Below are 27,910 nucleotides of genomic sequence, written 5' to 3'. Positions count from 1 at the left end.
AGAAATTGTGTTGAAAACAGTTTGACAGGAACCTTCAGATTCTGCCCTCTTCCTCATGCACACCTGGCTGAACGCTGCGTGATTGCCGTTTTTTGGAAAGTTGCAGAAATTGCAGGATTTGACCTCCCAACATGATGGAAAACATGTTCTGTTAGAGCAGAAAGCGACCCGAGGCTGCGAGAGCTGCTGCAGACGAGCGCATTAAGAAGAGATATTATAAGAACATCTGGGCCGCGCTGATTTATGGCGGTCGGTGCGGTAAGAAGTCAAAGATATTAAATTTCAGGGTGTAAAAACTGTGTTGACAGAAACAGGAACATCAGAAAGTCGGCCGCTGACAGACAGGTGCAGCTCATCCATGTTGGACTGTGACAGAGTCACGCATGTCACCGCGGCAACAGGTCGGCTTCTGTTCAGCTGACGGCCAGGTGTGCACAGGTGTGAAAACCGACCAGTACAACTCTTTCCTCTCGCTGATTAGATGCACTAATCACCTCTGAGTCTGCAGTCAGGGAGGTTTTAAGCTTTCAAAGGTCGAATGCAAACGCAAACGAACACAAAAAGTCTGCTAGTTTCCTTTTAAAGGGACAGTGTGCTCCCAAATCAAAAATGTTCCTCTCATCTGTGGTGCTCCTGGTTTCCCGCACATTCGTGCATTTTTGGCGGCCTGCCACCATTATAACATCCGCCACCAAAAATCGATTTCATATTTTTGGAGCTGGACCATTTATTAGAGGCCCTGTTGGAAAACATACAGGTGCATCTCAAAAAATTACAATATTGTAAAAAAAAAAAAGGTTCAATATTTATAGTTCATATATATATATATATATTTGTGTGTGTGTGTGTGTGTGTGTGTGTGTGTGTGTGTGTGCAAACGGTAATATTTATTCGGAGTGTCTACAAGGCCAACATGTTCGTACACATGCTGATAAAACATTTATATAACATGGACCCTGGTGACTCTGCAGACTCGGAAACCATAATTACAGCATCACATTTCTCCTGAATAAACCAACATTAATCAAAGTCTGAAGAAAACTCTGCTGCTGGAGGATCAGCAGGACTGAATATTTCTGAATAAACCACCAAAGGAGGAAGTTAAAGGAAGAAATCACTGCACGCACGGAGTCTATGTTCTCCACTGGGGTCGCACAGACTGATGTAATTTAGGTAGAAAATCCCGCAGAGAGCTGTTTATTTGTCAGGACAGAGTGAGAGGGAGACGGGAGGTGTGTGAGCTTGTCCCTGCAGACAGAGCTGAGGGTTAAAAGAGCCCTCTGAGGGTCGTTCGGGCCTTTTATGACAGAGCAAACAGTCCCCGCTGAGAGGACATCATTAGGACAGGTGGGGCACATTAGAAAGTGTGTTTTAGTCGTTAGTGCAGACGTGGGAATCGGGGCTGAAGCCGCTCTCTCTCTGCTGTCGCCTGTTTTCACTCAGCCGTGTGGACGGCTGTCAAAACCACGTGAAGATAAACAGAGATGTCTGACATGTCGGGACCTGGTTTGTTTGTTTCCTGGTCTTTCCCTCCAGATTCACCGCCAGCAGCTGCCACTTCCCATCTTAGTTGTTTTAATGGAGCCTTTATTTACACACTCGGTGCGCCACGTCTTAAATCATGAGGCATTTCGGAGCGACGGTTAAGAAATATCAATGAGGGAGAAACTCTCAGTACGAGTCAGTCAGACACATCAAAACTGAAGGCTGGAGTCCAAATTCACTTTCTTTTTTTCTTGAATTAAGAACGCTTAACGACTTCTTCAGTGATAAATGTATGCAAATCAAGTCGAGAGCATAAACAAAGCCCCTGAAAAGAGACACAAACAGCCCAATTCATCACTAATTACAAGAGCAAACTCTTAAAAAACAAACCCGCTGCTCTGGCACCGCTGAGCCTTAAAGAGCCGCTCGTTATCCGAGGACTATCTGATCAGATCTGAGATGGAAACGACTCACTAACTAACAGAGATATCTGATCACTGCGGCCTCGCTGAGCGGACAAACTCTCTCTCAAGGAGAGACACTAAAACAGAAACTTGTTTTTAAGAGTCAGTGGAAAGTTATAGACAGAGGCCGTGTTTATATCTGGTATTAATGAGCATCTTGAGTGATTTTATCATGAGTGGACGGCTCTCAGAGCAGGTGTGAAAGCACCAAAGAGCCCCTGAGGACGCAGAGAGATCTGGACGCTGAGGCCTCATTCGGAGGTGGTTTTGCACCAAAAAAAGGCCACTTTTCAGCAGCGCGTATGCAAACGAGTCCAGCGCCTCAGTGAAGGACGAACTGTGAGACTGACATCATCTGCATACATGCAAAGACAGATTTTTTCACAAATGAACATTCGGACATTCAAATGTGAGGAGGACACAGAGGAGGTCTTCACCTCATTATTTACAACATGCGCATTTGCCACCCGCAATCCAGTCTTTTTATTTATTTTATTTCTCTTTCTTCTATACATGTCTTTCTATTTCTCTTCTTTTGAATTTTTTAATCTTTCTTCTTTTTCTTTTCTTTAATTTTCATTCTTTAATTTTATTATTTTTATCAGTGATCAGTGCAGAAGCATCGTCATTATTAGTTATGATACTGTGACACTTTTGAAGAATTTGTCTGCTTTTATTCTGTATTTAATTCACAGTCATCAAATCTCACTTTTAGATTCAAACCAACAAAGTTAGTAAATCGCTCAGTGGCTCATTGATTTGTTTTTAACAGCAACTGCACACAGAGGAAGAAGATCAGACTGTGAAGGAAACACTCACAGTCGGTTTGGTCATTTTCGGTGAATTTGTTGACAATCCGAAAAACACAGAACATCACCAGACTCCGTTTGTAGCATTTAAAGTGTAAAAATGTGAAAATAAAGACGACTGCAGAAATGTGTCTGTCGATCTAAGAGGCTCTGCAATAACTTGAAGAATCTATCGTTGCAAAACTCTAATGAATTGGGAACATTCCTGACTTGTCTGGCCTTGCTAAAAAAACAAAAAACACAAACACATAATGAAACCTACACTGATTATAGATGATTATATCACTGATTTTTGGTCATTTTGGTAATTTGGCACGCCCTCGCTCGCTGCACAAACCTGCTGTTAAAGTCACACAATAACTAGTTTGATTAAATCTAAAAAAAACTGGGATGGGACTTTATTTCCTTTGTGTCGTTTCTCTGCTGAAGTTTCTTTACGTTTGACTCACAGCTCTGCAGCGCGGAGGATACGAGCTGCAGGAGGTTTAGTCAGAAACCTGCGTTCAGCCGTGAGTCATGCTCATCCTGTCGAGGCATGAGAGGTTTCTGCACCACTCACCTGCACATTACTAATCGTGTGTTCAAATAAGACAAGGTGGGTCATGTTCTGGAGATCAAGTTTCGACTACTCTTTATGTAATTTGAGGAAACACAAACTCCGTCATTAACACGAGCGCTGATATCGGATTTTTCCTCTCTGTAGTCGCAGTGTTGCTGCCTTCAAGTTAAGTGTTAGATTATCTGTTTGAATGTCAACAAATCCTCCTAATGGATTTCGTAGCTTGTGTGCAAATTTTCTTTTGATCTTAACAACATGGCCTAAAGTAAGTGGACATCTTAGATCACATGATAATTCCGAAACCAGATTTGCTCAGTGCGTGTGCATGTACAGTTTAGTGGAGCTGCAGTTTCAGCTCGATTAGGACATTTAATGAGAGTCCTCATTAAATGTCCTCGAGGAGAATTCATTTATTGATGAAGTCTGTCTGACTCCTCCACAGCTGAAGATCTGCTCTCTTTCAGATATAATCCCATATTATTCATCCGTCTATGATGTCGAGCCAATCACAATCACAGCTGTTTATTTACAGTAAATTCTGGGTAAAAAACTGATGCGTTATGTACATTTATGATCAAACGGTGCTGAGCAAACTCTGCCTTCATTGATTAGTTTAAAAAAAAATCCCTATAAATTACTATATTTAGAATATTTTCAGCACTTTACCCTGCAGTCAGACCGCTCTTACCGGCGGGAATTTGAAAAAAAAAAACAACACCAAACTCCACTGAGTAAAACGTTTTTCTCCACTGAGCGTAGGAGCTGCTGCTTTAGCGCTGCCTCCATCAGCTGCTGTGGAAGGTGAAGAGGAGCCGACACTTAAACTGATATTGATTTTTTAGGTGGTTAAAATATGTTTTGCTGTGTCCACGTCAGGACATCGCTTCACTTCTGTGTCAGTGTTGTGGGACTGTACTTGGACTTGGGTGTAACTTTTTTATTTAAAATAAATCTAAAATACTATAGTCTCCTATTAATTGTATAATCTATTTGTGGTGGCCAACAATTTAGATGAAAACAGCACCAGTGAAAACGAAAAAAGTCTTTCTTTTGTGTTCAAAAAATAAATCTGGGTTCATATTATAATTTTGTAAAAATGATCCTTGCGTGCACAGATTCACAAAAACAAATGTAGTGTGCATGCCAGGCCAGCGGTTGGCGGTGTAACTTTGTAATGACACACCACAGAAGAAAACCACGTGCATGATGTCACTGTTCTCACAGGATCCGCGTGACAGAACGGGCGGCGTTTTCAAAATATTACACCTGGTTTCAAAAGTTTGCGTTTTCAGGCCTCCAAAATGCTGTTGTCATGTGAACAAAAGGCCAAAACGCAATAAGAATTTAACGTTTCATGCACAACCCTGGGAAACCCGCTGTCCACATACTTTTGGCCATATCATTTTATTTTGAACAAACTGTCTGACAATCTTGCCGTAATTGAAGTTTTTCAGTTTCTTCTTTCTGTTTTTGATATTTTTATTGTTTTCAGCCTTTTATTACGTAATCGGTTCACTTTACGTTGGTTTGTTTCGTCTTTTTTTGTTTCATCGGCTCGATGTTAAACTCATATTTGTCCTTTTTGTTTTATTCGATGTGGCCTCGTGGAAGTCTCACATTTGGAAGTTAACAGCAATCCAGAGCCAGAATAAAAGTTCAGAAGCTTTCGGAAATCTACATTCTTGACATCAGAGGACTCTTTAGTGTAAATATGTCCACAGAGACACAATGATCCTTTCAAACCCAAACACATTTCTCATCCCTGAATATCAAATACAGCTGCTTTCACACAAAAAGAGTTTGTTTAAACGCGACACTCTGCGGCGGTCTCCACACCTCCCCGTCCCTGCTGCCTTTGTGCTACGTCTCTGACCCGCCCTCCGTCTCTAATCCTCCGGTGTACTGTCCCGAGGGTGTGGACACACACCTGAGCTACCTGCAGATTACGGGAGCAGGACGGGGCCTGTAGCGGCTTGCAGCGTCAGAGCTAATGCTGCACTAATTTGCCCCAACATCAAAGTCCGCAGCAGCAGATGACTCAGTTGCAACTGTCAGAGATGAAGACACCTGAGGGGCTCACAGGACGTCTTCACGGGACGTCTTCATGGGACGTATTCACGGGACAGCTTTTTCACTTTTCTCTCCTTAAATCCTGTCAGAGCATAGCTGAGTGAGTCTGTGAGTGACCTCTGACAGAGTTTCTCTTTATGAAGTTTCATTTTCAGCAGCGACACACCCACACGCTCGCTCTGCTCAGACTTGAAACAGTGTATCAGGACGTATTAACCCTTTCCGCCCTCCTCTCACCTCGAGTTTACACCACTGAATCAGATGTAAGTCAGCCAGTAGGACATACATACATACATACATACATATGTATGTATGTATATATACCTGTATATATGCAGGTATGTGGAGACAACGGGCCTCATGCAAGAAAGTATTTACAAACAGATTTTCTCTTTTTTTTTGCTCAGATCTGCGATTTGTTCTTATTTTGTTAGTACTCACTGATTTCGGGCATTCACCAGTGTTTTGTTTTTTTTTTAATTTTGTTAATTTTTAATTTTTAAATTGTTAATTTTTTTCTTTGGTAAGAGAAAATAACATGAGTGATAAGTTTCACATACACATTTTTTTCCCCAGTGCAAACATAAATTAGTTTTATAATGAGGAACATTAAAAAATTACACAAATATCATAAAATCAAATTTAGAGTGTTTAGGAATAAAAATTATTCTATATTTGGATTATTGAATTTCATGCCACTTTCCACTTCTACGCTGCTGTACTTCAGAGGGAAATATTGTTCTTTTTACTCCACTATTTTTGTTAGATAACCATTTACAAACTAGGATTTCTGCATACAAACTTTATGACAATATGCAGTGCAGCTAAAACTATTTGTCAATTAATTCAAAATAAATTGGCAACTATTTTTATAATAGTTAAATTGTTTTTTATAAATGTATGAATGAAGATTTTCTGCTTATTCTTTACATTATTTTGATTTAATAAATGTATTTAATTATTCATTTATTTGCAAATTGATTAGCAAATAAATCTCTTAAAAAAGTTATATGAAAGTTACATGCAAATAAGCAACAAAAAAGTGCTAGGTTAAAAAAAAGAAGATGTATTTGTTTTATAGATTTTTATTATGTTTTTTACGTAACGTAATTTTAAACATAAAATTATTCTAATTATAAAAAAAACCGAATAATCTTCCCTTCTGAAAAAAAATATTTTTTGGTAAAATATATTGCAGATTTGGGGATATTTCTTGTCTAGTTAGTTATTTTCCATGTTCACAAAAGAAATCACGTCAGAGTCTTTGCAGGCGGCACAAAACCTTGTTACCTGAGCTAACAGGTGACTTATAATGAAGTCGTTCGGTGCATCCGAAGTTGACTTCTCATTTGTTTTAGCTTACCAGAGAAAATACAAGAGAAATCTAAGAGAGTGTGGCAGCACACGAGTCGTCCAGATGTCTCAAACTCACAGAGGGAGTCTGAATCAAAACGTAAATCAATCACAGCGGAACAAGTCGGCCATATTTCTGTCCAAACTGCTCATGAAACGAGAGGATGACACTGCGCAGCCTGATCCAATTATCCTCCTCATCCCAGAGTCACAGTATATCTGCTGATCGTAAAAAGCTTTTATTACTCGTTTCAGGGCGGCGCTGAATATTCAAGAGTCTGCACTCGGTGACACGGAGCTGCAGGGTGACGACCGGCTGGTATCACGGTTTTTAAATGAGCACTAACTCACAGAGCTTTAAAGCATCGTGCTGAAACAGCGACGTGTCAGACGATGTCGACTCCCAGCAGAAAACGTTTCAGTTAAATAGAGTAAAAATCTGCAAAGAACATAAAGAAATTCAAACATGAGCTGCAGTATCTTCGCTGGCAACCATGAGAGTTATTTCTGCATGTCAGTGGATTCTGTCAGACTGTTATGACACTGCATGTGCATCGCCTGAAATACCACCTCATGAGAACAAAAAACTTTTTTGCACGCGTTTCCATTAGGCTCATTTTGTATTCACAGTTTCAAGTTGCACAATTTGAGGGTCAATGGAAACCTGCCTATTGACAGCTGTGACAGCCAATCCGTGCGCTCGCACTCGATGGAGCTGCTCAGTATTGATCAGACAGGTGTTTTGGCGGGAACTCCAGCACCACGGATATCGCCGCTGCGCAGAATCCACCTCTCACGGACATCGCTATCGCAAAATGCCAATGTCAGATATTTTAACCTCCTTACAGCATAGCGGGGGTCAGTGGCGGCGTGTCGTCCATCTTTATTTGCGGTCTATGATTATGTCACGTTACAGGCGGATGCTCGCCTGTTATGATCGCAGGATGTCGCGATGCTGCGTATAATCACACTGGACATAACATGACATCTCTCACCATATCTGTGTAAAAGTGTTTGTTGTCCTACCTGTTTTGGGATCCACATCGAAGTACGTCCGATGAGACTCCAGCATCTGGAAGGAGAGCTTCCCCTCAGAGGAAGTGTCCACGTCTGTGGCGGACACCTGGACAACCGACTTCACTTTGTCCACGTTCTCCTGGACGGATGCGAAGTACACCGGCTGAGACAGCTCTGGAGCATTATCGTTCACGTCCAGGACCTCCAGGAAGACGTGCGTCCAGGAGACCAGGGGCTCCGTGCCCAGATCGGTGACGTAGACGGAGAGCCAGTAGTGAGGCGTCGTCTCGCGGTCCAACGTCTCCGTCGTACGAATCACACCTGAGGCAGGTGAGAGGGAGGCGGGGTTAAACTCAGTCAGAGAAAACACTCAGAACGTTTCCAGTCACAGTTTAGTCTTCACAGCGCCATCATTTAATGTCCCTCCTGTCTTTGTCCCACTATTCAATCAGCAGCTGCAGATCTGCCTCCGTTCAGCTATGAACCGATATTATTGATCCATCTATGATATGGACCCAATCACAGCTGTTTATTTACAATAACTTCATGGTAGAAAACGTCACGCACATACAATCAAACTCCCAAACTTCCACTAATTAGTCTGAAAAAAATCAATATCAGTTTCCGCTATATTTAGAATATTTTCAGGTTTACCTGGCTGTCAGACAGCCGGGACGGGACAGACGGGAATTTGAAACCGTTCAAACAAAAACACCAAACTGAGAAAAACAGTTATTTTACTCCGCTGAACGCTGAGCTGCTGCTGCCTCCATCAGCTGCTGGAGACAATATTCAAATATAGTCGACATTTACACTCAGATTGAGTTTTTAGGTGGTTAAAATATTAACAGTCCAGTTTTAGTCGGATGAACACAATAATTTGAATTTTTCTAACCTCATGAGAACGTACTGACAGCGAGTAAAGCTTTATCACTGTGAGGAGAACAAGTTTTCACTTGTTTCAAACTCCTGCGGCGCCTCAGGAATTAATCACTTACCAGTCTAATCAATTTAATATTTGATAAGTGTAAGAGCCCGGAGGAAATATCAATCACCGACACTTTCCTTCATGTTTAAGGTGCCTGTTTTCAATGTGAAACTTTTGGATTGTTGCCCAAAGGCTCAGAGGTTTGACACATTCATGTTGCCAAAACTAACTCAAATTCCTGCAGCAAACGAGGATCCCACAGGGCGCGGCGGCGTGCTGGGGGTCCAAAGACGAGGGAAGTTTGAAGATTTTCTGCACATATTTTCCTCAGAAGCAGTTTTAATTTGGACGCCCTGAGGGAAAGTGAAAAACCAACAACACAGAGATATATTTCAGCACAGCTCCATTATGACAGAGAGCTCTGTTTGCCCTGATTTTATCGGAGCTTTAAGTGCGGCGGCGGCGAGCTAATGGAATGCAGAGCGATGTGTGGAGAGGTCGCAGGGGTTCCTCTGCAGAGATATGCTGAGGGAAAAATAGACAGGCCACCTTAAACACCCCAGAGGAAAAATCATGTTGTACAAATACATGAAGAAATACATTCTTTTATTTTATTTCCTGCTTTTCAGCTGAAATGTCATCATGTCGGCTGAAAAAAAAACTTCACCGGGCTCCATCTACATCACATTTAGGACCAGAGTTTTTATCTGAATGTGACCTTTAACTATTTGAACTATTTTATCATTTAACATTCGAAATATAAAATCTACAGTATGTGTTCTTTGAAAAGTCCCTCTTGACCTTGAAACAGCAGCTGGCAAAACAATCTCACTAAAAGCTCCATCAGTGGCTGTTTCCTGAGCTTTCGATCACAGCACATGATCTTCATCAGCAGACAGATTTTTGCCTGTTTTTCTTTCCATGTACGTAAGGTCCACAACGGCGACTGAAGGATCTCGTGGTGAGTTTTTTTCACCTGATGTCTCCAAAGTTTGAAGCCTCCACGACTTTATTGGTTTATAATTTAAGTCATAAAATGCTAAAAAAAAAAAAAAAAAAAGCTCAAGAACAGGGACTAATGGGCCTTGTGGTAAAATTATTTTGCAAATACATTAATTAATCTGAAATAAACTGTTTAAATTCAGCGATTTGGCGAGTCTTCGCTGATTAGTTAATGGTGTTTGTCAGCTTTTTAAAAGCATCATCAATAAGGCAACATAACAAAAAAATCAGTCTTCTAGTTTTACTGCTATTAAGGATTGTTGGTTGTTTATGAGAATGTGTCAAAACTGGGAAGTCTTAAAAAAAAGTTTGACTGGAGAGAGGTTTTTATGTTGACTGGGGGACATAAAACTTTAAATCACTTTTAAAAAATTATTAAAATACCCTCTGAACCCCCAAACCCCAAACCTGTGGGTGGGTTTGAAAGACATGTTTAAAAGACAAAAAAATCGCTAAAATTAAATCAATAATGATTGTCAGAAATTACTGTTGGAGTTTTGAATTTCCTTTGGTCCCTGAACACATCAACTGGAACAAACACTCCTCTAGGTAATAACATCAAATCTACTGCGTCTTTTTACTTTTTTATTGTTTTTTTTTTAAATGAAAAGCACTACTGTAGATCAATAAAAAAAATAAATAATTAAAAAGAACATTTTCACATTTTATAACAAAACAGTAAATACACGGTGTTTTTTCTTTTTTTTTTACCTGTTTCCTCATCGATGGCGAACACGCCGAGCCCCGAGCCGTCATGTATGTGGTACCGGACGACTCCGTCTCTGCCCAGGTCTTTGTCCGAAGCCGTGAGCGTGACCACCGACGTCCCCACAGGCGCGTCCTCCATCACTCCGGCCTCGTACACAAACTCTGAGAGCACGGGCCTGTGGAGGTTCTCGTTCACGTCCAGAACTTCAATCTCCACGAAGCAGGAGGAGGAGAGCGAGCGAGGGAGGCCGTGATCCACCGCCCGCACCGTCAGGTTGTAGAGCGGCCGCCTCTCGAAGTCCAGCTCCCTCTCCAGGATCAAGGCGCCCGTGGAGGAGTCCAGGTGGAAGATCCCACCCTCCGTGTTCTTCAGGTTGTAGGTGACGAGGCCGCCGCTGCCCAGATCCAAGTCCACGCTCTCCACCCAGACGAGCAGCGTGCCCACGGGAACGTCCTCGGGGACTTTGATTTTGTAAACTTTGGGGACAAACTTTGGTGGGTTGTCGTTGATGTCCTGCAGAACGACCACGAGATCGACAATAGAAAACAGCTGCGGGCCGGGCTTGGCTTGATCTCTGGCCTCGATGCGGAGGTCGTGTCTGGGCGAGGATTCCCGATCCAAACGTCCCGTCACCGTCACCTCGCCGGTCACTTCGTCGACCCCGAACATATCAGAGGATGTCAACAGAGAGTAGCGGACGCTCCCGCTTGCATCTACATCCGGATCTGCTGCACGAACTGTGAAAATTATGGAGTCCACCTCGGCGTTTTCAGGCACGCGGATCACGTATCTGGGCTGATCGAAAGCGGGAGGGTTGTCGTTGACGTCCATGATGTTCACCGCCACGAACTTCCACGCAGACGTTTGCGGTATCCCCAAATCATAAACAGTGATGTTCAAAATGTAGAACTCTTTATTTTCTCGGTCTAATGGACAAACCAGCTGAAGGTCACCAGAGAAAACGTCGATGGCGAAACAGCCGTCCTCGTTCCCGCTGGATATGGCGTACACAAGCTTACTGTTAAAGCCGGAGTCGGCGTCCGTTGCCTTGAACTGGATGATGGTGGCGTTCAGCGGATGATCCTCGATGAGGTCGACCGACCCCGGGATGCTCAGGTCAAACTTCGGTGAGTGGCGGTTCATGATGTGAAGATCGGAGAACGTGTCTTCTTCTGGATTAGTTAAAATGGGCTTGATGGACTTGATCAGTTTGTCCGTCAGCTGTTTGAAAACGCCCGTTTCCTGGCAGTGCAGCGTCACATCATCGCCGCGGTTCGTGATGGTCACCCTGACGATGGAAGCCTCAGAGAAATGCTTCCCATCCGTGGCGACGACCCTCAAATCAAACGAGTTTGCTCTGAGGGGGATCGGCTGCTTTAAGGTGATGGCTCCTGAAACCGAGTCAATGCTGAAGACCTGGAGCTCGTTCCCCGCCTCGATGACGTACCGCAACTGCTGCAGCTCGTCCATGTCGAGGGCCGACAGCTCTGCGATCGTGTGTCCGACGGGTAAATCCAGCGGCACAGTGGTGTTGCAGCCCACCCTCTCAAACAAAGGGATGTTGTCGTTGACGTTGTTGAGCGTTATGGTCACGGGGCACTCGCTGACCTGGCTGAAGGGGCTGCCGCTGTCCGATGCCCAAACCCTCAGGTGGTACCGCCGCTTCATCAGCTCGTAGTCCAAGTGCTCAGAGGTGGAGATGACGCCTGTGAGCGCGTCTATTACGAACGGCAGCTGGCCTGCGTTCACGATAGCGTACGTCACAAACCCGTTTTTGCCTTTATCTTTATCTGTGGCGACCACTTTTAAAACGCTACTGCCGACAGGGGCGTTTTCATCCAGCGTGGCCTGATAGGACGTCTGAGTGAACTGCGGGCTGTTGTCATTTTCATCCGTTATCTCGACCACCACGTGAGTCTCAGCGGCGCCGTGATTGGCAACAACGTCAAACTCATACCGATCCTTCCTCTCGTAGTCAAATCTCTCTGTCGTCACTATGATTCCCGTTTTGGGATTTATTTTAAATTTCTTGCTGTCTGGGTTGTTTTTGATGCTGAAGGTGACGTTAAAAGGCACCGAGGTGACGGAAAGTTTGACTACGTGAGTTTTTGGCGGCGAAAATTCGCTCAGTGTGACAATGTAGGTGTCTTCTAAGAAAGCCAGTGGGGTGTAGTGATTGGCCGGGACGTGGACGCGTGTCATCGGAGAGAGTAAACTGGGGAAGCTTCTGTCTTTAGCTTGAAGGGAGAGATTTAACCCAAAAGGACTTTGAGACCACATAATCCTCTTTGTGGAGATCACCTGGAAGTTGCCGCCCTGCACAGCTGAGGGGATTATCTCAAAACACTTGTGGGGATCTCCTGCCACTATATGAAGGGATTCCACGGGCTTAACGCCGGCCGCCACGTGGACATCGATAGTTATTCTGCCGTCTGTGGAGACTGTGAGTTTCGGGGGAGGTGTGATAACCGGAGACTTTGTGGGCGTCTTCTGAACATTTACTGTAACTCTGGCGACATTTCCAAATTTCTGAACGCCAGATATTTTCTTTGTCCTGTCCTCGGCCAACACCGTGAGGTCGTACCTCGCCGTGCGGGTGTGATTGAGCTTCTTGACGAGGCTGACTGTCCCCATGAAAGGGTCGACGACAAACGGGTGAGCTCTGCTGGTGAAGGAGTAATAAAAGTCTGCGTTGCTTCCGACATCGGCGTCTGTGGCGCTCACTCTCACCACACTCGACTTGAGTGGCATGTCCTCCCTGATGGCGGCGTTGTAGGAGGCCGGGTAGAAAAGAGGCTTCAGGTCGTTGGTGTCAAGCACCTGGACTAACACCTTTGTCTTAGCCTGGAAGTCAAAAGTGCTTTCAGTGGCCGCCACAGTGAGCGTGTAAGCGTCTCTGACCTCCCTGTTCAGGAGCGCTGAGTAGCTGGTGCGTGTTTTAATCCTGAGGAAGCAGAAATCCCCGACTTTCACCGCCTCCGCCTGGAAGAGGCCGTCGTCGTCGCCTGAGATGACATCATATTTGATGTCCCAGAGCACGTCCGTCACTTTGATGCCCATCTTAACGGGCGTCTCCACGTACGTACGCGGGGCAGAGTTCTCGAAGATGGTAGCGTTGTAGAGGTGATGTGTGAACCTGAGCGGCGAGCCGTCTTTCCCGTTTCCCATGCTGCCCTGACATCTCGCCACTTGCAGGAGGACTGACGCTAATGTGAAAAGAGCCGTTCCTAAAGCTGCCATCTTTGGTCCCTCCATGGAGATCCTCTCACCTGTGAACAGAAATAAAAACAGACGAATCAGTGTCATGTTACCAGGGTTCACACACAGTTTTACCAACAGATTTGAAAAACCTTTTTTAATTCCATAATATTAACAAAACACACGTCCGTGACTTTGTAAGTAGTTTAAAACAGGTAAGCCCATGTTATGATCACAGGGCGCCATCATGAAGCTCTGACTGCAGCGTTCTCTGCCTAAACACAGTGGTTATCAAATTTATTTTCAATAATGCACCCCAAAATATATTTTCAGCCAAGTACCCTCTGACCGGCGTAAAACATTATATGCAAATATACAGAGCTGCACCATCAGTGTCTGAATTACTTAACAACAACCTTGTAAATAAATAACTAAAGTGCTGCATTTCAAATTTTTATAATAATAATAATATTAATGAACTTTATTTGTGTATCCCTTTCATATGAAAAGTGCAGCCCAACCTGCTTTACAAGAAAAATATTACATGCACCAAGTACTTCATATAAAAAGACAGAGGACAGTAAGACATGATAAAACCTGCATGTAAAAATAAAGTAAGACCAGAATAAAATGCATAAAATGCTTCTATACATGGATAAAACCAACTTGAAAATACTAGTAAAAGTGAGATCACGCTGTTTTGGACTATAAATCTGACTGAAGAAGTCTTTAAGTTAAAAAAACTACTTTCTTTTAGTCTTGTCTTGTATATCTGCAGGTGATACACACATGACTCATGTAGCTATTATTTTGTAAATAGACCAGTAATTTCCCACTGAGCTCCATACAGAAACACAAAATGGACACAATGACACATCAGGCCTGTGGCGAGGTATCTGACTCTTGTCCCAACACGTCAAAAAAAAAGTGGTTAAACAACACATTGTTTCAGGAGCAGAGTTCTGCCTCCGAGTCCTTTCAGACAATCTCTCCCCATAATTATTCCTTTGATGGCCAAAAACTTGCAAAAAGTACTCATGAAAATTATGACTTGTGAGCCTTTTGTCATCACAGAGCTCCGAAGCTGGATTTGTACTCTGCTGACGGGGAATCAGGCAGACGACAGTGGGTGGCTCGGCGCTGATCCCAGAGTAAACGGCTGCGTGTGTGCTGTGGGTCTGAGCCGTGTGTGCGTTGGATGCCCTGCAGGCGCGAGCCATCAAACTGCTGCTTTCATGATCAACAAAGGATCGAGATGCCACACGGCTGGAGCTGCTATATCTGTTTAACAAGGGAGACTTGGACACAACGACGGCACCAAATGTTGAAAATAGATGAGACAAACTCAGATCACTGACGCACAATAAAGTCGCGGTGTCTCCGATGAAAACCACATCCTCCACTACTTAAACATTTACATCGCTCGTAAAACTTTTACTGAAAGCTGCGTTTGATCAGATGGCAGATGTTCTTTTATTTCCAAACATGCATCTGTGTGGATGAAAAAGTCAAGTCAAACATTATAGCTGCTGTGCGGCTGCGGGTCAGGCATTTTTAGCAGCAAGCCGCAGACAAATTAAAAGACAACAAACAACTCAACATCAGAAAGTGCATTCTGCATCACATGAGGACTAAATTCACAACCTCAAACACCAAGAACAAGTCCCTATCCCAGTGAGCTCCATGCCAAAAGAGAAACCAGAGACGCTTCATACTGTGACTGAGCCGACCACCAGGGGGCAGGATATCAGCTGTCTGTGCATGGAAAGGCAGATTTCAAACTACGGCCAAAAAACAAGCCTAAACTCTGAGAATCTGCGGACTTCATCTGGACAGCAGAGAGATTCTGATCATTTGTTTTTACAAAGATTGATTTGCTGCATCAGTGAAAATGACTGATGTTTAAAGATGCCATTTTTCCACAGACTGCAAGAGTTTACATGAGGGCATGTCGTGTCTACTGCTACGTTTTTCAGTTAAAGCATCAACAAGCAGCACTCAAAGGTATTTTCCGGTTTCAGTTTACGGATCCGGACCGCAGTCCGCCAGTTGGTGATGCCTGGCTTACAGGTACACCTCATGAATTAGTGGTATGGGTGCTATTAATAGCCATCTTTGCACATATTGGTCGCGCGCAAAGACAGGTGTTTTGTTGGAAAACCTTGCAGGAGCCAGACAGTTTGTAATACTGGTCCAGTCAGAGCGTGAGCAAAAACTACACACCACAGTACACATACACCAAATACGCAAGTTACATGATGATCTGAACTATTAGACCCCACTGTGATGTCTTTAAAGTCCTAAATTTAACACACAAAGGTGCGAAACAAAAGATGCCGTCATATTCTGCCACAAAGGTTTGAAAACCAATGTCACACATTATTTCATCATTTCTCAGGTTTTTTAAAAACAGCCCTCCCTGATGTCCCGAGCGTTCAGGTGAGCGTCTCCAGGTTGGCTGCAGGCTCAGCGGCGCTGAGGGTTTCAGTGGAGTATGACAGGTATGTGGGGTTTTATCTGCAGCCAGTCGGGGCACTTGGTGACAGATAATCAGATTTCTGTGGTCAGGGTCACTATTTGGGTTTCGAAAGAGATTTAAGGAATCTTCCCATCTGCATTTTTCTGAATTTTCTTTCTTTTTTTTCACTTGCGAGGCCAGATTAAAATAAGTTTTAGCATAATTTATTCTAAGAGATGTGTCGTGGTTTAAACCACTTTCACTTTTTGTTTTTAGACTAAAATATCTGTAGAGATCCCTCACAGATTGCAGATGTCACTGCATGAGTGCGTAAAGACAGTTTAGTTTGTGTTACCGTGCTCCTGGTTCACAGATCAGATCAGAACGCGGCTGATTATTGGGTCCGATATTTGCTGTTTTGTCTATTATCTGTACCTGCATTTTATTTTAATGTTCACCAACAAAATTAATTGATTAAAAAGTGCAAAGAAAGTGTCAGCATGGGAGGAACTTTCACTCAGGGGGCTATTTTTATCAAATTTTAATTAAAATATCACTTGAATTTATTTTTTAAAAAAGCTGCAGGGAACTCGCTGTATTTGTTGGAAGTTTCCGTTTGATTAAACATTTGTTAAAGTGTTTAAACAAAGTTTTACATTGGATTTTGTTGTATTCCAAATTCTAAATATTGACAGAAAGATTTTTATTGTAAATGCATATCAGTTCCAAATATCGGTTATCGGTTAATTAATTAACTACTAATAATTGGTATCGGTCCTGGCCTTGAAAAACCAATAAAGGTCGACCCTTATTTAATATATCAAATTCCACATTAATCTCAAAAATATGGCTCCACGTGGGAATAAAGTAAATGTTGCTATAATAAGTACTACAGCATGAATTAAAGGTGGATCAGGCAGACACAGGCGATGCAGTGAGCTGTGGAATTCGCTCTGGTTGAGACTAAAGAGCATCGAACACTGTTTGACAGCATCATAACTCAGAAACACCTGAACAGATATTTGCTCCTGTGATGTTTCTCCGCAGCTGAAATTAAACTCCAGCAGCAGCTGAAGCTGAAGAGGAGATGAGGATGAATTACACAAACATGAATGTGATCAATTCCATTTGAATGTAATGAACACTGTGTCAGTCGTGTAATGAATCCCACAAATCAGCATCATTGCCTCATCATCGCACACGGAGTCATGTGACTGCGCAGACGCTGAGAGCGCCGCAGAGCTGCACGCCGCACTCTGTCCACCTCTCCGAAAAACTGAGCCGGGAACTACTATCTGTCTCTAAACGAGTTAACTAAACTGATTCTCTCTTCCTAAACTGCACAGCAAGAACACGCAATCTGGTTCGTTTGGGGGCCACAAAGTGACAGGCGACCAGGGGCCAATCACAGCAGCCCAAACATGTTTCTAGGATTTTAAGACATCTAGGATTTTGGGACATGTCAAGGACTATAGGACATTATTTAGGATTATAGTACATTTCTAGGATTTGGGGACATTTTTAGACTTTGTGGGCAATTCAGAGATTTTAGGACATTTCTAGGACTTAAAGACATCTAGGATTTAAGTACTTTTTGAAGATTTTAAGACTTTTGTAAGATTTTAAGACATATCTAAGATTTAAGGACTTTTTTTTAGGATTATAGGATATTTCTAGGATTTTTGGATATTTCTTGGATTTTAGGACATAATGGTCTTAGTAGGACCTCTGTCGGGGGTGTGGGGGATCCTCCACTGGCTCTTTTTTGATCAGCAAGCTCTATTTTGATGCTGTTTTTTGCATTCTGGCACTTTATGGATACTAAAAGTACAAAAACAATTCACAGGGTGAATCACTTGATTATTATTGTGAAAATGGTTTGGGGGCCACTTGGCATCCTACCGGGGGCCATAAATTGAGTATCACTGCTGACAACTTTCTCCCAGGTTGCACTCTGGCACTCTGGCCTCGTGTGTTTAAACTAAAACTGCCGTGAGTCGTTGAAAAGTGTTGTGATTCTGCTGCAGACTCTCGTGTCGCTCAGAGATTCTCTGAAGCTGCTAAACTCGACTGAACCTGAAACTGAGACTCAAAGGAAACGTTTATGTTTTCATCCAAACATCCAGAGCTGCAGGGCAGAGACCCCGGGCCCTCACTGCTGCCGAGGTCTCATACACACACACACACACACACACACACACACACACACACCTTCCTGCTGGTGTGTGTGATCCAGGTAGCGACCTGCAGCCACATGTTGAGCTGCAGCTTCCTGGATCACATTTCGCCCGTATGACTCTCAGAGCAGAGAGGAGACCCTGCAGCTCTGTGTGTGTCAGAGTGAAGCTCTGTGTGACTCTCAGAGCAGAGAGCAGAGTCTGCAGCTCTGTGTATCAGTGAAGCTCTGTGTGACTCTCAGAGCAGAGAGCAGAGTCTGCAGCTCTGTGTGTCAGAGTGAAGCTCTGTGTGACTCTCAGAGAGCAGACCCTGCAGCTCTGTGTGTCAGTGAAGCTCTGTGTGACTCTCAGAGCAGAGAGCAGAGTCTGCAGCTCTGTGTGTCAGTGAAGCTCTGTGTGACTCTCAGAGAGCAGACCCTGCAGCTCTGTGTGTCAGTGAAGCTCTGCTGGAGCATCACGCTGCTGAAACCTGCTGCAGTTACACACACGTCTCAACACACACCAGAGAAGTGTGTCTGTTTCATGTTTGCCGGCTCTCTGCCGCAGGCTGAGGTCACATGAGTTTGACACAACTTCTTTAGGATGTTTCCAGTAGATCGAATTACACATACTTATTTAGCAATTTTAAGGGGATCTGTTTGTTATATTTTATTTATTTCATTTGATGCTTTTTTCAATTTCAATTTTTCAATAATTTCTTCCCAGTGTTTTTGAAAGAAGTCGAATTTAGTGAAAAGTACAAGAAAATTACATGAAATTACTGAGTAAAAAAAAAAAAGATTTTGAAAAATGGAGGCAAACAAAACAGGCAAACGTGCTTAAGCAAAATTACAATATTTCTAGTTTCTACAGTTTTGTCTCTAGACATTTTTCCCTGAGCATTTTCCCCAATCTTTTTATTTTTTAGACGGTATCTGTGTTCGAATCGATAATGAAACAGTTGCAGCTCTCCGTGCGTCTGTTCTCTTTTTGCAGTCACCGTCTCCTTACTGATCAGTCCCACATGCAAATTACCTCCAACCAAGCGGAGCACTTCACTCAGTGTTCAGGGAGTCACGACTTCCTGCGTGATGACTCCTGTAACTCAGACAAGTTGAATCATGGATCCTCAGAGCTGCCAATCTGGCTCTGAGGAGCCCGAGGTGTTTTTTAAAGGGAGCGAGGTTTGATCAACAGGTCCTGCCCGACACAGCAGCTCATTATCACTGTACCTACCCAAAAACACTCTTCACCACTTCATCTGGGTCACATTAGGGACATTTTACGCACTTTTCATTCTTAATTATTTGGATAATTGTGTGTGTGTTGATGCATGTGTCCTAAATGTAGTCCAGATTGTGTATTTGAGTGTAATCAGTGAATTTGCAGCTCAGCTCCTACAATAAGTCTAAAATACACTGTGGAAACTAAATAGTTACATTCAGACTGTTCAGGTCAAAAAATGCTCCATTGAAACCCATTCAAACTGACATTTTTGATCCCACAGCCATCAGAGCAGAAAAACAGGACTTGTATTATTTCTGGGTGTCATTCTGGGCTTTTGACTCTGAATTTGTCATTTTGACTATTTTCCACCTGATGACGAGTGCGTGATATTAAAGCGAGCCCTAAAGGGTTAAGAAACTGGTCTCATGAGGGGCAATAAAGGATTTCAGAGTTTTTCTTTTTTTCCACTGAAATCTAGACGCTGTTCCTCCTCCGACTGCATTCATCCCATCAACCTGTTTCCTGGGTTTTGTGAAGTGATTACACCTCCAGTTTCCAAAGAAAGAAAGAAAAGGAGCTGCTGAAATATAATATCAGGTGTGTGTGTGTGTGTGTGTGTGTGTGTGTGTGTGTGTGTGTGTGTGTGTGTGTGTGTGTGTGTGTGTGCGTGTGTGTGTGCGTGTGTGTGTGCAGGGGGGGGAGTCACAGACTGTTATTCAAATGAAAGTATGGCTTCATTTATCTGGGGATGGGAATTGTTCTCTGAAAAAAAGGATTCTATATTTTGGTCATTTCTTCTCTTCTCTCAATTAAAAGTTAAAACAAAGAAATGACTAAAACAATGCAGCAAATTCTCACATTTAAGAAGCCGGGGGCAGCAAATGTTTGACAGTTTTGACAGAAAAGTAACTGAAACAATTAGAGTAATCACTGTTGATTGACTGTTGATTGAGTCATCAGTTAATCTACTAAATGCTGCAGAATCTCTTCACTCTTAAACTCTTCTGCAATTATTTTGTGCACATGTGTAAACAGTTAATAAACTGTATGAAACATTAAATGTTATTACAGCTCTGCTCTCCTGTATTATCTGTCATTTATTAATTCATCTTATTACATGAATTATAAACCTTGAAAAGGTCCTTAAAGTTGTGTTATGAACAATGTTTAAATCCTGCCTGTAAATGTTAAATAAGGGCGCTTTTAGTGTCCTCGTCTGACCGTCCTGGCTCAGCCACGATGCTAAAAACACATTTTCCTCCACGTGCATCTAAACTAACTTTCAGACGACTTCTCATTTGCATAATTGCAGAGTTCAATTTCCTCCCTATTGATAAAAAAAGCCTCGGCGTCCATAGTGTGAGGACGGGTACAATCTAACAGGGTAATGAGTCTGAGCTGCAGCATTGAACCGTGATGGATGGAAAGGCTTCACTCCGTGTCAGTCTATTAAACGCTCACTCTTGTATTATGGTGGGAAAAAAAAATTAAACTTGTTGAATACAAAGCGCGAGTGACGCTTCGCTCCTCCTCTAAGGGTGAAAAAACCTGAAAATGTCAAATCTGACAATGAAGTGCGACAGCGAGCCGGTCCCATTCAGACAAAAGGTTGTTTCCGAAGACACTTAGTGCAGAGACGTGACGGTCTTTAGCATTTAAACGCAACAGCAATCAAAGGAGCGCAGGGCGTCATAAAAAAACTCTCAGACAAAGTTCTCTGAATGTTAAAGAGAAGAGGAGGTTTAATCTGACCTTATGTTTTTAATACGAGTCAGTGATATTCAACTTAAGGCCCGAGGGCCAAATTTGGCCCCTGACAGGGTGCCGGGTGGCCCTCAAAACCTTTTTCCAATTCACAATAAAAACAACATATACTTTTGTACTTTTAGTAATCATAAAGTACCAGAGTGAATAAAACAGCATCAAAACAGAGCTTGTAGATCAAAAAAGAGCCAGTGGAGGATCCAACACCCCCCGACAGAGGTCCTAGATAAGACCCTGATGTCCTAAAATCCTAGAAATGTCCTCAAATATGAGAAATGTCCTCAAATATGAGAAATGTCTTAAAATCCTAAAATGTCCTAACATTCTAGAATATCCTAAGTCCTTCAAATGTCCTAAAATCCAAGGAATGCCCTGAAATACTAGAACTTTTCAGAAAATCCTAGAAATATCTTTAAATCTTAGGTATGTCCTAAAATCCTAGAAACATCCTAAAGTCCTTGAAACATCCTAAAATCCCAGCAATGTCCTAAAATCTTTGAAACATTCAAAAATCCTTAAATATGTTCTAAAATCCAAGAAATTTCTTAAAATCCGAAATGTCCTTAAATCCAAGGGACGTCCCCCAACCCTTGTAATGTCCTACAAATATCCGTAAATTAAATGTCCTTACATCCTAAGAGCGTCATTAAATCCTAGAAACGTCCTAAAATCCTAGAAATTTCCCGAAAATCCTAGAAATGTTCTATAATACCAGAAACATCTTATAACTTTAACATATAAAAATCGTGAAAATGTCCTAGAAACCTCCTAAAAAAACAGCATGTTCCTACATCAGAGTATCGTCCTTAAATCCTAAAAACATCCTAAAACCCAAAAATGTCCTAAAATCCGATCAACACGTACGGGGCAGCTGGGACTGGCCCCTGGCCTCCTGTCGTTTGACAAAAGTGGCCCCTAACCAGAGCACACAGAGCGTCCCCGCTCTGAGCCGTTTCTATCGCCGAGAATCACTCAGATCTGAAGCTTTTGTCGGTTGAAGACGTCGCTGACTTGAATCAGTTTGTCTGAACGAGTCCGGAGGTTTCTATCGAGACGAGTAAACCCGAGTTTGTGGACTTCGTCCTCCTTCAGAGTAAAACTTTATAATCTCCTCTAATCCCTCAATCATCGGAAGCTTTCTGTAAATTGTCAGCGGTTATTGGAGCCGCCGGCGGTCTGAACGCCATCGTGTGTTTTCCTCGGCTCGGCGTGAGGTCTTCACATCACACATCATTTGTTTCCGCCTAATACACACACTCACTGTGGGATTAAAGTTATTTTACATCTGAGTCCAAACAACACACTGAAAGAGATTATATCCAACAATCAGGTGTTTATGTTCTTTATTTTTTAAACTGCCGACTCACAAAACTGAGAATCGCGTCTGAGAAACGTCCAACAAATTCAATAATGAAAGAGCTCAAAGAGAATCATTCGTACGGAGGCACAAAAAAACTAAAATAAATCATTTTTCAAAAAGAGCTGGGAAATACATTCAGTTTATTTGCAAGTTGTTGGGGTTTTTTTTTTATGTTTGTTTTTTTTATTTTGTTTTTCTCTCTCTCAAATCTCGTCCATTATTTTGGATGTATGATGCAGTTTTTTTATTTCGGTGATTTTGTGTTTCTCACAGTCAAATCACATCTTTTATTTTGGATGTATGATACCGTTTATTTGCGAGTTGTTGTTGTCTTTTGGGTTTTGTTTTGGGTTTTTTTGGTATTTTGTGTTTCTCACTGTCAAATCATGACTTTTATTTTAGATATATGATACAGTTTGTCGGCAAATTGTTGTTTTTTTGTGAATTTTACTTTCTGGATGTCTGATTTTGAGGTATCGTCTTTACACGCCGCACCATGAGCATAAGCACAGTGTGCCACAGTTATGATATGTGCGAAACACAGTGAACTGTAAATAGTTATGTGGATTAAATAAAGCTACAACGCTCATAATTTGCATATATGATCCTCAGTTTCAGCCCTAAATTCACCGTCGTAACACAAAGACGACTCTTAAAATCCTTCCTCTCCTGCAGGACCCTGATCATGGAGGAGGCGAGGACTGATTCTGTTTTATTCTATTTGATAAAATCTCGTGGCGTTTTGGGGTCGCTCTCTGTGTGAGGTGATGTGTCTCCGCTATAAAACTCTGCAGGAAACCAGGTGTTGATGTCTGAGAGGCGGGACCTGTCAATCATCGATGGCACAGCCCACTCCAAACAGCTGACGCCTACTGAGCCCGAAAAACGACCGCCGAGAGACGAGTGAGAAATGAGGGCTGTTGACTCTCGGTAAGAGCAGAAAAACAATCACTCCTCCCTGACACGACTTCCTGACTGCAGGTATTCATTAAAACCAGGTGATGGAGGGTCGGGGGGTCAGAGGAAGGACCGCACGGGCCGCCATCGCCCCCCCTCTGCCCGCTCGGACCTGTCCTCCGCCCCCCGGCGCTCTGCTCGACTCTCACTTTATGACTTTTTCCTCCTGTTATCAGTGTTTAGTGACTCTGACCTTTGACCCCAGAGCTGGACAGAGCCGGACTTCATTGTTCAGTGGACATTAAATGCGACCAGGAGTCGATCGATTATTTTTTCAGGGCCAATTACTAAACCGAGACCGATAACCTATATTTGGAAGCGATACACATTTACTATAAAAATGACAATATTTCTGTTGAAATTTAGAATTTCTTATATAACAAACTTTCTTTAAATACCTTTTACCATCGTATACCGTAAGTTCATTGCAACGTTTTTATAAAGTCAAGTGAAAATTTAAATAACAATGAATAAATGTTAGTATATTATTTTAGTATATATTATATAAGTATATTATTAACATTATAGTGTTTACTTTTTTCTGGTAAACAGGAGTTTTTTCAAACTTGACGTGTTTCCATTAAACGTATTTTATATTCGCAATTTCTATTTGCACAGTTTGAGGGTTAATGGAAACTAGTGTTCAGGCTTTTGGTGTATTCTGCATTAAATAATTAGTTAAAGCGCAGGTTCATTATATTTTTAGGGCCTAATGTGTCTCTTCCGTCTTGACTGAGCCTGAATCAGCACCGCATTTAATGAATTAACCATAACACAAAAACCAAAAACTGATGGAGGCAGAAGTGGACGCACTGTTCTGTGACGTAAAAATGACTGTTTTTGTTATTTGAGTTTGGTGGCTTTGAAGAGACGAGTGAAAAGACAAAGCATCACAAAATCTAAACTAACCGTTTTATTAGTCAGATTTTTATTATTATCAGCACTCTAGTCTCCGTCACTGCTGTTTTGTTGCAAAAGGGAAAAAAAACTAAAAATGCAGGTGGATTCAACTTTGGGAATGAATGAAAATGAAACTATCGATACCTTCATCTGCAGAAACTCTCTCAGCTAGCGACCGCCTCAGCAGGAGTGTAATTTCAGATCAGACCTGCTGGATTTGGTGAGGTGACGATGCTGACCCCCCTGGAGGGGTTCAGGGGTCGGGGAAGGGTGCGGCCTCCAGTATAACCTCTCAGCATGAAGCCGGGTACTGGAGGCCTTTAACTGGAGCTGACTGGTTATATTGAGGTGAGTTTACAGCCTATTTAACCCCGTCAGAACCACAGAGCTCTAATGAAACCCTGAGAACAGAGTCAGAGGACGATTTTACACAGAGATCACGCTACACGGCCACAAAAAGAAAAGTTCCAGCATCTTATTCCCATAATCATGTGTTATGTTCATTTACAGAAATCAGATACGCCGTTTTTTTCATTTGTTGAAAACTTGGCAGCTACCAGTTGACTGACTGATTCTTATATTATTATTATTATTATTTGTAATATTCATTTTATTTATTTTCAAGTTTTTATATTGTCATTGTTTGTGAGGTATTCTTTGAAATTTGATTTATTGTTGTTAATTTTATTCTTTAAGTTATCTGAGATCCCAGTGGGAAGTATGGTTGGAACTTTTTTTTCCAGATGTTTCATGTGTAAGCTGTATTTGGTTTTTGTTTTGACATAAAATAAAAACGACCTTGATCCAGAAAAAAAGTCCCCTCATGGACTGCAGATAAAAACTAGCTTTCTGTCTAATTCTGGCATATTTACAATGATGATTTTATTTTTTATTAATATGCACTATCCCTGAGAAATAAATAAATAAAAATCAGAGACACTTTGTTCTCTCTTTTTTTAAGTAAAAGGAGGAATCTGACTTTAAAACAGTAAATAAACCTGCACTTGTGAAGCTCCTTTCTAGTCTGAAGATCACTCAAAGCATTTTTCACTCTAAAGCCTCTAAAGCCTGGGAACACAACACCCGGGTGAACGCGGTAATTTCAGCTCCTTAAATGCTGAGGTGCAATGACGCGCACTCACTAGTTACCCTCCGTCTCCTCCTAAGCAGCTGAAACATAGATCCAAATACACCTGCGCCGAGTTTGAAAGAGAGACTGAGTAAGTAAGATAAACATAAAGAGAAGAAACTGCTGAAAGGTTTTCACAGACCTCTGTTCCTGCTGCTTTCTGCTGTTTCCCTGTTCTCCTGACTGTCTGTGACGTCACACAGACACACCACCAAAACAACACATAACACACACACACACATCAGCTGACAGAAAGATAGTCTCACCTGTTCACACACACCTTCACACACTGAAGCTGAAGCTACCACACAAGGTGACATCTCCTCAGTTTTTAGACATTTCACACCGATCAAACAGCCATCAGGAGCATTTGGGGTTCAGTATTTTGATCAAGGATACTTCTCCGTGCAGACTAGAGGAGCCAGGGATCAAACCTTCCCATTAGTGGACGATCCGCTCTGCCTCCTCACCCACAGCTGCTCCGTCACTTATTTGAAAGACAGTTTTTATCCGTTTGAGGTAACTGACTCGACTTTCTGCGCTTTGTGATCATTTTGTCCCCCCTCTAAAGTCCCTGCAGGCTTGCCTGAGTCCAGATCATCAAAGATTTTAAATGTCTGAGGTCACGAGTGGTAAAAAAATATACGTGTTAACTGACAACTCGAGCATTTTGTCTCAATGCAGCCGCTCCTCCCCTCCACACTAAAACTTTAACTGTCGCAGCGTCTGTTAAAGTCGTGTTGGTGCTCTGAGTGCGGGCGCTCGTAAAGATCCAGTTTGAAGTCATGGAAACGTTTAAAGTCAGCGAGAGAAACATTACAACAGCTTTTGGGCTAGATGATACTTGCTGAACCTCTTCATGTTCATTTCGAGAAATAAATTGCACAAAAACAAAATGAGACTGTTATAATTTATATATATTTATATATATATTTTCAAACATAATTTCAGCGCTGCACCAGATGTGTTCAATGACTGCTGAATATTTTAAAAGTCCAACAATAACTTCTGTTTTTACAATTTCGGTCTTCGCTAAATTGTGCTATTTTGGTGATTTTCAAAGATATAATATGCTTATGATAATGATAAATATGCTTTTTATAAATTAAACAAACAAATAAAAAAAGATCCCAAAACTTAAGGTTTTCTAGTTTTAAAAAACAAGCCAAAAGTTTTGAAATGAAAAATAAAATAAAATTGCCAAAAAAATTAAAAGGAAGGAAAAATGCCAAAAGCTTTTAAAGAAAATATGCCTTCCAAAAGCTGTTCTCTTAAAAACAAAGCCAAAAACAAAAGAAAAAAAATCATCAAAATATTTTTAAAAGAATAAAAATTACCAAAAATGTTTGGAAAGCATATTTTCTTTCAAAATCAATAGTAAAATAATTATGAGGTACAGCTTTTAAAGTTGTCTGCCCCTCACCTAAATCCAAAAGTGCTAAAATTATTATTTGAAATGTGGGAGGACATGAATGAGGAGACAGAACATGGAACGAAACTAAAAACACTTTTGTTATGAATTAATAAAGAAAAACAACAATAACGTTGTCACCCGTCAACACATACTGAAGCTATTTTACGTCGTCAGCTACAGAAAATAAATTCACTGTTATATTACACTAATGTCATTTAACTGATTACACGCAACACATTTGCATGGTTTTTCCAAAACTTTCAATGACTGTGAAATTCCATGAGTTCCATGACTGTGGGAACCTTGTTTCTAAAAAAGCAGACTTTACTGCAAAGAGTTTTACTGTATTTCTCAGGTCAACTCGTCTCAGAGCTGCAGGGTTTTCAGTCATGGAGGCTGGAAGGTTTAATGGAGGGGTCGGGGGTGTCCTTTAAAGTTAACCTGCCCCTTCTCTCACACACACACACACACACACACACACACACACACACACACTCACACACACACACACACACACACACACACACACACACACACACACACACAGGGGTCACTCAGGCCTCAGAGCAAACACTATAATTACAGGGAGGGTCAGAAATGCCTCAGCAGTTTAGAGTCAGTTTCATTATGTTTCATTCACTTCCTCTTGTCTCACACACTTTTAGATTATATTTTCTAGTTTCAGTACAATTTCATTCATTCATTCATTCATGCATTCATTCATTCATTCATCTGTTTCTGCAGCTCTACTCAAATAATTTTTAATCACTGTGGAGAGACTTCTGGTTTTTAATTTGGCTTTATGAGAGGGGCATGCAGCTTTAAATGGCTCTTTTTTGTATTTATTTTACTGCTGATTTGTACAGAAAATACGCCCTCCAAACACGTTTTCTTTCAAAAATGTTGGCAGATTTTACAGAAAATATGTTTGTAAGGCATGTTTCCGACAGT

At 41.9% G+C, this 27,910-nt stretch overlaps 1 protein-coding gene across 2 annotated transcripts in view; it reads right to left on the bottom strand.

Annotated features, from left to right (window-relative positions):
* Positions 1–27,910, bottom strand: part of fat2 (FAT atypical cadherin 2) — a 165,811-nt gene that overhangs the window by 90,770 nt on the left and 47,131 nt on the right. For both annotated transcript variants that reach the window (XM_088080717.1, XM_042492869.2), the window contains 2 exons: positions 10,399–13,665; positions 7,767–8,078 (listed from right to left, as the gene is read on the bottom strand). In XM_088080717.1, the coding sequence (XP_087936843.1) occupies positions 7,767–8,078; positions 10,399–13,651 (3,565 nt within the window). In that variant the 5' untranslated portion in view covers positions 13,652–13,665. The remainder of the gene's footprint in view (positions 1–7,766; positions 8,079–10,398; positions 13,666–27,910) is intronic.

Source organism: Plectropomus leopardus, chromosome 8 (assembly GCF_026936395.1).
Source record: "Plectropomus leopardus strain MGB_pleo_1.0 chromosome 8, ASM2693639v1, whole genome shotgun sequence".
NCBI lineage: Eukaryota > Metazoa > Chordata > Actinopteri > Perciformes > Serranidae > Plectropomus > Plectropomus leopardus.
Note: the sequence above shows the minus strand (reverse complement) of the source record. Positions and strands in the feature narration are given on the sequence as shown.